The 11,845-nt window shown below is 58.8% G+C and overlaps 2 protein-coding genes across 6 annotated transcripts; both read right to left on the reverse strand.

Annotated features, from left to right (window-relative positions):
* Positions 1-484: 484 nt before the first annotated feature.
* On the reverse strand, positions 485-11,845 carry SHROOM1 (shroom family member 1). Of its 5 annotated transcripts, XR_004820082.1 has the most exons (10): positions 11,014-11,118; positions 10,196-10,293; positions 6,513-7,534; positions 6,365-6,420; positions 5,919-6,128; positions 5,155-5,727; positions 4,921-5,047; positions 4,540-4,812; positions 3,954-4,430; positions 485-893 (listed from the first exon to the last, which is right to left on the reverse strand). XR_004820082.1 is itself a non-coding variant. In XM_027605426.2 (9 exons), exons 2-9 carry the CDS (start codon positions 10,206-10,208, stop codon positions 4,098-4,100), a joined length of 2,607 nt encoding a protein of 868 aa, XP_027461227.2. In that variant the 5' UTR covers positions 10,209-10,293; positions 11,014-11,118; the 3' UTR covers positions 1,420-4,097. The 5 variants fall into 5 exon arrangements, 4 of the variants coding, with proteins under 4 accessions (XP_027461227.2, XP_027461229.2, XP_027461226.2 ...); XM_027605426.2 differs by lacking the exon at positions 485-893 and having other exon boundaries at positions 1,420-4,430; XM_027605428.2 differs by lacking the exons at positions 485-893; positions 10,196-10,293; positions 11,014-11,118 and adding an exon at positions 11,572-11,845 and having other exon boundaries at positions 1,420-4,430.
* Positions 11,068-11,624, reverse strand: LOC113928604. The gene is made up of 2 exons (XM_027604469.2): positions 11,609-11,624; positions 11,068-11,576 (listed from the first exon to the last, which is right to left on the reverse strand). The coding sequence occupies exons 1-2, from the start codon at positions 11,622-11,624 to the stop codon at positions 11,086-11,088; spliced, it is 507 nt and encodes a 168-aa protein (XP_027460270.1). The 3' UTR covers positions 11,068-11,085.

An 11,845-nucleotide genomic window follows, 5' to 3' on the forward strand; every position in this document is an offset into this window, starting at 1 on the left:
GGTCTCACCTCAGCCCTTACTCATCTGTTGACCATAGGTAAGTCACCCAGTTCTCCAAGCTCTGTCTCCCTCCTCTATGGGCCGTAAGACTGGCAGTATCTATCCTACAGGCTGTGAGGAGGGTGGAGCAAAGGGAAGTAGGTAGAGCTGCTTGGGAACTGCAATACCGTCTTGAAATATTACCAGGGGTGCCCAGTTAGTCTCACAGGAGTATCTGGCTGCATTCCAAAACCAAATAGCTCTCATTTGTGGCTTTGCTTTACAAGATCACCATTCTTTAACCACGTTCGTATTTGTATACATAAATAACAATGGACTCTGATGGGAAAAACGTATATTCCCACCAAAGGGAGATTATCTCACATTCTGTATGATATCACTTTAGTTGAAAATAGACATCACAATGTCTTTCTTTTTTTTTTAAGATTTTATTTATTTATTTGAAAGAGAGAGAATGAGAGAGAGCACATGAGAGGGGGGAGGGTCAGAGGGAGAAGCAGACTCCCTGCTGAGCAGGGAGCCCGATGTGGGACTCGATCCCGGGACTCCAGGATCATGACCTGAGCCGAAGGCAGTCGCTTAACCAATCGAGCCACCCAAGCGCCCCACAATGTCTTTCTTAATGCACATTCCCGTAGCATCCCTACCCCTGTCTTCCAGACCTAAACAGACGTCATCCAGCCAGCTGGGCCCGCTCAGAAACCATATCCTCCCCCTTTTTTTGGCCTTTTCCTAGAAGACATTATTTGGCCTTTTAAAATAGTTTGATAAATAGACTTTTGATTGCTCTCCAGATTGCTTTTTGCCTTGAACCTCTTGTCCTGGCCTTACCCTTCCAGAACTGCCACACCTCTGGACTTGAATCTGTGAAGCACTGGTGGCCTCAGGTGTTTCTGCAGGGAAGTAGAAAAAAAGGAAGAGACAAAGAAACGAGGGTGAGGGTGCGTGCGTGTGTGTGTGTGTGTGTGTGTGTGTGTGTGTGGTGGGGATATGTCCAGACGTCGCCTCCGGGGAGGCGGGGGGGGGGGGGGATCTTCCTAGGTGTAAGGTGGCGCTGATTTAAGTTTCAACGACAACAGGTAAACACCCACCCTGCCGGTCCAACTCGCAGCCAGGCTGGGACGGTAACACGGCGGGGGGTCTCGGAGAGGATTGCTTTAAGAGCAGTTGCCGGCCCCCACCTCTTCCTTCTGCTCCCACATTCCCCTTTCATCTCTTCCCTCTGCGGTGCTCCACCACATTTGACCTACATTTCCACCCAAGCTCCTGATTTACATGTGAATGAACAGCACCGCGATTTGTTCCTGCGAGGATCCCGGAGGTTTACAGCCGCCGCTCGCGGAGGGACGTGGTGTGCCGAGCAGGCTGTTCCAGACAGAACGCCGCTTCCCTATTCGGTTTGCAATTTAGAGTCTGAAGGTAAAAAGTACACTAATTAAATCCATATTAGGAGGAGCAGCGGGGGCGAGACGAGGCGAGAGCGGGAGGCGGCCGCGGTGCTGCCTGTTGCCTAGCAACAACGCCAGCAGAAGCCGGCCCTCTGCAAAAAGCCCGGGGACAAGCGCCGCAGGAGGCGGGGCTGCGGGCGGAACGAACGGGGGTGGGCGCTGGTGGCTTGAGGAGGTGGGGGGGCAGAAACCCCAACAGAGACCCATGAAACCCTCTTTTCCACCCCGGGAGACTAAATAAGGCTCCTTTTGATACTGATACTCGAGATCAACATCCCCGGCTTCCCTCCTGCCCACTTCTCATTGACCAACAACTTTCCAACCAAGGCCTGGTGGCAAAGGAAAGCAAGCCAGCTTCCCCGCGGCCGGCTGGCCAGAATTTCTTTCCAATAGAAGCAAAAAGGCTCAGATCCAGCCTTCAGACAAGAGCACTGCTCTGCGGAGAAGGCAAAGCCCGGGTGCTTAGCCCATAGGGCCTACTGCCGGGGGAGGAGGCTACGGTGAAGGGCAGGTAGGCCTTCATCCCAGGGCGAACAGTGCCCTCTGCTGGCAGCATCCTGGCGGGTGGAATTCACTGGGCTTCTGGCACCTGCCCACACACCACCACAAAAAGTCTTAGTCTGGGGGCGCCTGGGTGGCTCAGTGGGTTAAGGTCTGCCTTCGGCTCAGGTCATGATCTTAGGGTCCTGGAATCCAGCCTCTTGTGGGGCTCCCTGCTCAGGGGGGAGTCTGCTTCTTCCTCTCCTTCTGCCCCTCCCTGTGCTCTCTCAAATAAAGATCTTTTTTTAAAAAAAAAAGTCTGTGGTGCCAATACTAAACACCTGTGGTGCTCATTCTTGCACTCTGACGGAATAACAGTGTGGAAGGGACATAAAATGGGGCAGGAAGAACACAGAGGCAAGATGAAAGGATGGGTGAAGGAGGTGTGGCCCTACTCTCCCCATCTGGTAAGGACAAGCACAGGAGCCTAAGTCCCTGTGGAAAAACCCAGGACAGAACCGAAGTGCACTTTAATGGGACCATGGCAGACTGCTCCTCAAGCCCATCCCGGGCTGGAAGTGCTTCTTCTGAGCAGTATACAATTTCCATTGGCCTAACTGATGACTGTTAAGTGTTTTCCCAAGAATATCACATTAGGAGGTTGCAGAGGGTGCTGTACAGGGCAAAAGGCAGAAATAAATTTATTCCATCCAGACTATCTCAAAGCGAGCTGCCCTGCTAGGCTGAGGACTTTGGAGCAGAGGCCCCACCCACAGCGTTCAAAGGAGAGAAGCAAAGCATAATGTTAGAACCCATAACTGTTTCAGCAGGAGCCCCATATGTTTTTCATAAAGAGGCACAATGTTAGCATTGTTCTGTGCTCAATAGTCCAACTGTTATAACTAATGCTTTTGGTATGAATACAACCATTTAAAATTCCCAACCAGTTGCACTTAGTGACAATACACATCGGAAAACAAGCCCAGAAGCAGAGATTTCTCACTTTGGGGTCAGTTGGCTTTAAATACACATACACATGCCTTTTAATGTGCCCAACTTCCAAAAAATACACTCAACATTTGCATGAACAATGTTCTTGGCCCTGGCGTGTGCAGCTGCAAATACTAAAGCACATTTTCACATGTATATTTGAGAACTTAACATTGACTCTGTGCACACAGGGCTGATGCACAAACAGAGGGGAGTGTGTGTCCTCCGTTTCATTCCACACCAGCCCCTAACTCCCCACTCCCAACCCCGGTTCACCCCCAGCTTAGCCTCTCTAGCACACAAGCAGAGCTGCCTCTCCGGGTCCTCAGCCCCCCTATTCTCGGTCTCCAGGTTTCCCAATGCCTCACCTTCAGCTCCCATGCCCAACAGCCCTCCTCAAGCCTGGCGGATCCAGTAGGGCTTCCAAGGAGAGCTGGATAAACTCACTTCTGAGTCTTGGAATAAATGTCCCTGAATTCCTCAAGGTTTTTAGGCAGCAAAGCAAATGAACCTATTTTGCGTATGGGGAAATTCCCTATCCCTTGAGTCTTGAAGGGAAGCAGTTACCCCCACTTCTACTTTTGAGGTTGGAGGCTTGGGTAAAAACCAGCAAAGGAGACCTGGGGTCGGCCAGTCAGGCCCAGGCTTTTGCGGTGGTGATGGAGTCACCGGAACCGTAGGGATTACTGGTGCCAGTGGAGCTGGAAGGCCTGGCGTCCCCTTGGTCCCTCCTGGCTTCAAGCCTGTATCCCTGTCTTCCTAGGGATTCCCAGACCTGACCTGAGGTCCTCCAGCACCTTCCTCTTCTGTCCATTGTCTGTAAACAAGATTTGTCCCCCAAGCTAGGCTCCAGGTAACACACACACTCCTCACACCAATTATCATTAAGAAAGAAAAGAAAAGAAAGACCATTTTGCATATTAAGTTGAAATGCTCCTCTGATTTGTCTCCTCTCCCTCCCACCAACCCAGACAGAGCCTCTCCTCACAAAAAGGGGGGGAATACTGCAGTTTTAAAAATCCATAAATTAATTACCAAATAATCCACACGACGTGGGTAAGCCTACATGCAAACACTTAGTATGCTCCCGGCAAGGGAAAAGCACCAAGTCAACCAGCGTCACGCCCCGTGATGTGGGAGAGGGGCAGAGGCAGTGCTCCCCACCCCCACCGCCTGTAATTAGAGGAGGGGCGGGAGGAAGGGCGGTTTATCTGGAAGATGGGTCTCTGGGGGCCAGGCCAGCCTGGGGGGCAGGGGACGAGGGCCCAGGTCGCTCCTGACGCCGTCCAGTTGGTCCTGAAGGAGCCGGACCCGCTCGTCCAGGCTGCGCCGCTGGGCCAGGACGGCCGCCTTGCCGGCCAGCAGGGCGCGATAGGCGCTCAGCTGCTCCGCGGGCAGGGCGCGCACCAGCACCTCGCGCAGGGCCCGCTCGCGCCGCGCCACGTGTTCCTTCAGCTCCTTGGCGTCTTCCTGCTGCCGCTGCAGGAGCCCGAGTCGCCGCAGCAGAGAGGCCTGCAGCGGCGGGGAGAGCGCGCCGTGAGCAGGGCGAGGGGGCCGCCGATCCCGGAACCGTCCCAGCCCGAGCCCGAGCCGCGCCCTCCCCAGCCCCGACCCCGGTCACCTGCTCGTCCGGGTCGCTGTCTGCGCCCGCCCGGGCCAGGGCGCGCCGCACGCGGGCCAGGCGACAGCCCAGCAGCAGCAGCAGGCCAAGCACGCGCTCTAGGTCGGCCATGAACCTGCTGAACCGCTCTCGGTCGCGGGGAGCACAGGCCTGGCCCACCGCGGCCTCCAGAGCAGCCCCGCGCCTGGCCCAAGCCTGGGCCGCCCCGTGCAGCTGCTCCTGCTCGGCCTGAAGGTTCCGCAGCATCTTTTGGAGGAGGTCAGCTAGCTCCATCTGCAGGGAAGGCGTGGGTACTTAAGGGTGAGGCCGGACCCTGACTCCTCGGCCCATACTCTGGGCTCTTGCCACACACCCCATCTCCACCAGCCCCTCCGCACTCACTTTCTTGGCTTGGATGCTGTTATTTGGATCAGGGAGACCCTGGCCACAGGCCTGGTCAGGCACAGGGTAGGTGGTATGGTTTCCAAACCTTGTCTCCTCCTGACAAGTTGGCAGGAACTGGCTGGAGCTAAATAGATAGATAGAACCTGGGGACAAAGCCAGAGCTCCCTGGGTTGTCCTGCCCCAGACTGCAGGGACTTAGAATCCCCTGAGTCCCTGGTGCCCCTCACTCACCCTGGCTCAGGACTACCACCAGCCTCCTTTCCAGCCTCCTCACAGGCTGGCCTCATGGCAGCCCAGACCTCTGCTAAAGGAATCAGCCCATCTAGCAGGTCCAGGGGTGGGTCTGGGCTGGGACAGGAAGTGAGAGTGTCACTCATAGAGGGATCCAGTCTGGCCAGCTCCTGAACCAGCTCCTCGAGGCGAGGACTGGGCCATGTTGGCCTGGAACCAGGCTGGCCAGTGCCCCAAGCCAGGGCAGTATGGCCAGGAGCACCTGGGGTATTGTTGCTTGGAGGTCCCAGGGCATCAACTGGGAGAGGTTTGAGAGAGTCACTCTCTGCAGCTGCAAATGAGTCAATGGTCAGCCGTCCATTGGGGTCAAAGGTTGCGATGTCACCATTTGCAGTCCTGAGGGTGCTATAGTTTATGGTCTTAGAGACACCCATAGAACCATTTATCCTCTGCCAGCAGTCATCTGCCCCTGCAGTCTCTGGGTGCTCATGGAGGGGGTGCTCCAGAGGGACTGTAGCCTGGTCAGCCCTCTGGCCTGAGCCAGTTCCATACTGCTGGTCAGAGACATGGACACTGGAAGTGGGAGAGACACTGAATCAGAAAAAGCTCTGTCCAAAGACAAGCAGTGGCCTCCAAGGGCCACTTGTCCCCATCCCCACCAGCCAGGCTCCCAGGCTCCAGCGGGCTCCCGGTCCCTCTAGCATTTTGTTGATATGTGTGGGAAAGGGATGTCTCACTCTGCTTGGAAGCAAGAGGCAACTCACCTGAGTGGGTTTCCTGGGGGGGCATGGGTGTCTGGAGGTGATCTCCTTCTGTCCAGGGGGACTTCTTCCAGGAAAACCTCATCATCTGGAAGGGATGGGAGCCCAGCAGCCCCCATACATGTCTCTGAGACCCTCGGTTCCCAGCCAACAGGACTGCTCTGGGGATACTCTGCAGGACACACCACTGCGGCTTCCTTTTGAGTCAGGAACCTGGAGGAAGGCACCCCACACTGACCACAGTGACCAGGAAGGAAGCTCTTGGTGCTGCACCAGAGACACAATGGGGTGGGGTGGGTATGGGGGGGACCATAGGGGATGAAGTTTGCAAAAGACAGAATCAGAAAGCTCAAACTGAGGGGAGGGGAGGGGCCGTCTCTTTCTTGCGTAAGAGCTATGAAAACTGCTTTTCTCCAACTTGCAGTCCCCCAGTGGTCCATGTCTCTCACCTGGCAAGTTTGGTCTGAAACAATGGTCTGAGGGTTTCTGCTCCTTGAGGAACAGCCTGGAAAGGCAAACAGTTGCTTGAAATGTAGCTCAAGTTTTCAGTCTCCCAGATGTCCCCCACCCCAAGCCTGCAGCCCATCTCTTCCACACCTGGACAAGGGGCATGACCCCTCCTGGACCTCCCCAGGGAGCCAAGACTTCCCCTGAAGCGCTCCGACTCCGACTGGAAGGTCTATAGGCGTCACCGAGCTTCAGGGACCGAGGTTCTGGGTCCTCTACGCCTCGGGGCTGGGTTTCAGGCGGCCATCTGTTCCGGTGACCTTCGAATTCCGCCAGCACCCTACGCTCCTGGGGCTCGGGCCTGGCAATGCCAGAACTGGAGCCGGGCTCACTCGAGCATTCCCCTGCAGATCCACCGCCCCGACCCACGCAGTCTAGCTTCCCTGGTTCCGAGAAGCACCACTTCCGCTGCTGGGTGGCTAGGCGCCCCCGGCCAACGGTTCCCCTCGAGGGAGCCCCGGGCCCCGCCGGCTCCACTTCCCCGCCGCCCGGGTGGCTGAGCGAGGCGGAGCGCGGGTGCGCCGCGGGGGGCCGCGCGGGGGCCGCGGGCCGCAGTCGGGCGGGCAGGCTCATGCGGAGCTCCTTGCGCTGGAAAGACGTCTCCCGGAGCACTCGCCGCTGGGCGCCCTGCAGCCGCTGGCGGTAGGCCGCCCGCGAGGCCGGCGGGCTGGGCGGCTCGACTGCCCGCGCCGCCGCCTCCGCCGCCGCCTCCGCCTCCGCCTCGGCCGCCAGCGCAAACAGCAGCGGGGTGGCCTGCCGGCTGAGCGGCCCCGGCGTCCCCCGGACCTCCGGCGGCCGGGGCCCACTGCGCGCGGCGGCCGCGGGCCGGGGCTGCGGGGACGTGCGAAGGCCGCTAGCGGGGGCCGGGCCGCCCCACACCACGCGCACGTAGTCCCAGTCCAGGTAAGGGAGAAGGTCGGTCCCAGGCGACGGCGTGGCCGGCTCGGGAGCGCCGGAGGCCGCGGAGAAAGAGCTGTAGGCCGAGTCGGCGCGCGCGGACAGCCGCCGCAGGTCCAGGCTGCGAGTGGACGAGGCTGGGGAGGCGCGGTCGCCCCCAGGCGCCGGGGCCTCCATGGCTGCGCAGGTGAGGGCTGAGGCCAGCTCCGCGGGGCCTGAAAGAGCACAGACGGCGGGGCGGGTGGGAGCGGGGAGCCCCGGTTCAGGCTGGCCCCTCCAACACGGCACGGACAGCCAGGGGCTGACACATCCCCTCCCTGGTTACACGATTTTTAGCGCTGCCACCTCCCGGGTCGGGGATGACAGAGGTAGGGCCAGCCCCTGGGAGCAACTCTGGAGTTTGAGGGCGTCAGCTATTCCCCTTAGCTCAGGGGAAGGAGCTGGCAACTTAGCCCACTACCTCCTGAGGCTCTCCAGGCTGGCAGCACCCCCCGCCCCCCCCCCCGCCTCCACCCTGGCACCTCCTGGAGCGCTGAGATTGTACCCATACTCCTTCCCTCCCCAACCCAGTCCCACCCTGGCGGCTTCCTGGCGGCTTTGTTAGCTTCTCCATGTGATCTTTCCCTAATAAACAATGGTCAGAAACGTTCTGAGATCACAGAGGAGCCGAGAAAGGAGGGGGCAAGACCCAGGTCAGGGGGCAGGGGCAGCCTCATAGCCTTAACCCTCCTTTCCCCCCGTCAGTTATGTTCCAGGTGCTTTATATAAATATTTATCTTAATCCTCACAAGTGCTATCTGCATTTTACAGATGAGGACACTGGGGTTAAGGGGGAAATGATTCGCCCAGGGGCACATAGCCAGTAAGAAGCAGAACCCTGTCTGGAATCTGTGCCTGCCTCCAAGCTTACTGCAGGCAGAATCAATTTCCTAGAAGCAAACCCTGCTGAAAACCAGTTTACCTCCATCACCCCCCCCCAAAAAAAAAACTGCCAGAAGCCTCCAGCAAAGCTAAACTCCACTGTGGGAAAGTCACCCCCACCTGCTCTCAGAATACTAGCAGATACCGCAACAATATGGTCTCTGCTTTGCAGCCTCACACCCCCACCTTTGTCCTGCTACTCTTGCTCCTCCTACTGGACCCAGCTTAGAGGTCTCCTGACCTTTTGGAAACCCCTACAGTGTCCTGAGCTTCCCCACCAAACACAGTACTCAGTCACCCTGCAGCGTAATTGTTGGCTTGCCTGTGATTCCCTCTTCCCATTCCCACCCCGAACTTCCTGAGAACAGGCCCTCTACTTACTAATCTCTGTACCCTCAGTGCCTGGCACGTAGTTGATGTTAAAAAAATATTTGTGGAATGGCAAGGAAAGGAGCAAACTTGGCAATGAGTGGATGGGGGGGTTGGCTTTGGTGGAGAAGGAAGAAGGCTCCTTTGCTTCTGCCCACTCTTCTCTCCCTATTCGTCTTTTCTGGTGAAGGGGACAGAATGAAGGAGGCAGCTGACACGGTGGACACTGTCCAGGTTACTCATGCATTATTAGGAACCATAAGAGCAGGCAAGCACAGGTGGAGCAGAACAGGCCAGAAATCAGTACCTCCCCAGAGCCAAGAGGGGAGCAAGGCGAGTGAGGCGAGGAGCTGGGTGGGTATTCATGGGTAAAGGGCAAGAGCATCTGTAAGTCTTAGGAAGCTGGGGCTCCTAATGGGCGATGGGGACTCTGGGGAGGTGGGAGGGCTTGCTTTCTCTGAGCTGGCTTGGGGAGGGGTGCAGAGGAGGGTGACCGGCAGCTGGGGTGGGAACTGAAAAGCAGGTTCATTTAAGCCTCCTAAATACTATTTGGAACTCAGAGTCACCCTCCACCCCCTTCCCCAAGGCTTCAGATGCTACAGATTGCAGGTCAGGGGAGGGAGGGGAGGTTAGTGGTGTGAAGATACGGTGTTTCCTAAAAGGAAGAGGCAGTATCTGCAATATTCTCAGGAGGGGCTCTCAGCTGATCTGGAACCAGCACATCTTGACAGTGCCTACTGGAGGTATCTTTATGCCCATTAACACCAGCCCTGCACGTTGGTCCTCACACTCAGGTTTGAGGACCTCTTTCACCGAGTGTTTCTACTCTCTGGACTTGAAGACGACAAGAAGCAATTCTGAGTAGCAGCTCCTGGGAGGACAGTCACCTCCTCTAGGAAACCCGCCCTAGGCACCCAGGCACTAACCCTCTCTCTTCCTAGTCTGAGCCCACCTTGGGAGCTTTGTTTTCCCTGATGCATGCCACCCATGCCTGCCCATTGTTGCCTTCCAGCATCTACAGATACCCGCGACTGTTCACGTACAAAGAAGTTTCCTTGAAAATTGTATCTGTGAGTTACTGTGTTCACAAAGGATTCTGAGTCACCAAATAAAAACAGCTTAATGGATAATAAAACTGTGTGTACATATGTTTGTCGTTTGCCCCTAACTTAAGGATACTTTTGCAGTGGTGGCCTCAGTAGGCCCATAACCATGCAGATGCTCACACTGTGCCTTTTGCAGAACCTGCTACTCTAGGTGGGTGCAGCTCCTTTAGCGTGTTTTGGGGCCTCAATACAAAGAGCAAGGAGTTAGCGCACTTGTCTGGCTGCAGGGAGCCTCTCGCAGTCCAGCCAGCCATTGTGGCGACACCCCCGGAGCCCTGGCCTCAGCATTGCTGTCAGCAGTGGGCTGGGCTGCAGGGCCAGTGCCTACATAGAACTGAGGTCCAGAGGCTAGAGCTTAAGGAGCTCTTCAGGCCTTTGGCCAAGCCTTGCCAGAGCAGGGGGAACAGCATGGAATCCCTGCTGGAAAACGGCCAGATTGGGGTTGGGCAGTAGGGCGGGGCGGGGGGGGGGGGGGCTCACATATGCTTGTCATCTGAACGAAAGAGCAAGAGAGGAAAGGACACAAAGATGACTGCAGTGTTCAGAGCCGGAGGCCTGGGAGGTAGAGGCACCAGTCTCTGGAAGGAGGAAGCGGAGATGAGAACTGGCCCAGGGGCCGGTGCTCATTCAGTCTGGGGCCTGTAGGCTTTGCAGTGTTTGTGGCAAGTCTGGGAAGCTGGGAAGTTGGGTTATGGGTCTAGACCTCAGCAGAGAGGTCTAGGCAAGCAGGCTGACTCCAGTTTTTAGTTAGAGGTTGTTGGGGAAATCGATGAAGACAGCTTGGGGCTGGTAAAACCACACCAAGACAGCGGGAGCAGATCCAGGTGAGGTGACCAGAAAAGCAGACAACCTCGAAAGCTCAACAAAGATCAGGAATTAAAGCATACTCTCTCAAAGGCCACCTCACATCTGACCTCTCTGGAGAGGTTGTCCACGGCGCCCCTCTCCGATGGTCTTCCCTCAGTGGCGTGCTCATTGTGGGGGCGCTGCCTGCACGGCAGTGACCCTGCCACACGGAGCTTCGGGGTCCTGGGCCGCGTCTTCAGTGCCAGCACCCCAGACTAGTCCGGCCAGGCCGCATGCGGGGAGGTTGCACGGCCCTCCCAGTCCCCCTGCGGGCCCTTCGTCCCGGTCAGTCCACACGGACGGTGCAGCCCCCGCAGCCTCCGCTCTGCGTCGCTCTAGCCCCGCTGTAGTCCCCAGAGACGGGAGCTCGGTGCCGCGCCGGGCGCGCAGAAAAGGCGGGGTGCTGGCTGCGCCCGGGGACAGGAGGCCGCGGCCGTGGGCGGACCACATACCTGGGGCTTCAAGCTCTTGTAGGTCGAGGCGGGAGAGAGGCACTAGCCCGGCGACCGCAGGGGGCGGCAGAGTCACGCGGTGTGGCGCGACAGCGGGACTCCGGGGACGCCGGGGGAGCGGATGGCCGCTGGCCGGCGCATTTCGGGGCCTTTCCTGTTGGGTTCACCGTCGGGGAAGGAGGACTCAGACGCGTGAGGGGACAGCGCGAGCTTGGGCGCGGGGGGCCCCGCGTTCTCCGGCGGCTCGGCGGGCGCGGGGCGGGAGCGGGGTGTCGCGGAGAGAGACCCCACCGCGTGCGCGGGCCACACGGCGCGCTGCCCCGACAGCTCCCGCCCCTCGGCGAAGAGCTCCCGCACGCAAGGGCCCGACTCGACCCGCGCCCGCCAGACTAGGCGCGAGGCCGAACACCCGGAGGAACCACGCGCCGGCTGCTCCGCGGCGCCCCACCCCCCACCCCCTACCCCTCCCGGCCGCGGGGCTCGCCCTGCCCCCCTCCGGGAAGAGCGATCCCGCCACCAGCCCCGCCACCCACCCCGCCGCCCGGCCCCGCAGTATACCTGAACTCCAGCCCGAGACACGCTCCTGGGCGCCGGCAGCCGCGCGGTGACATCAGAGCCCCGGGGCTCCGACTCCCGACCCCACCTCCCGGCTCCGGCCGCCGCGGGGGAGGTGCCACGTCCGGCCACGGGGGGCGGGAGCGCGGAGTGGCGGCGCTGCCCCGGGGATCGCCCGCGCCTCGCCGCCCCCCCACCCCCGCCCTGTGGTGGCCGCTCTCCCGCCTTAGCCCCGGGCCCAGGAGGTGGACACTCGTTCTCCCGCCGGACGCCGGAC

The sequence above is a fragment of the Zalophus californianus genome, chromosome 5, assembly GCF_009762305.2.
Source record: "Zalophus californianus isolate mZalCal1 chromosome 5, mZalCal1.pri.v2, whole genome shotgun sequence".
NCBI classification, from domain to species: Eukaryota; Metazoa; Chordata; class Mammalia; order Carnivora; family Otariidae; genus Zalophus; species Zalophus californianus.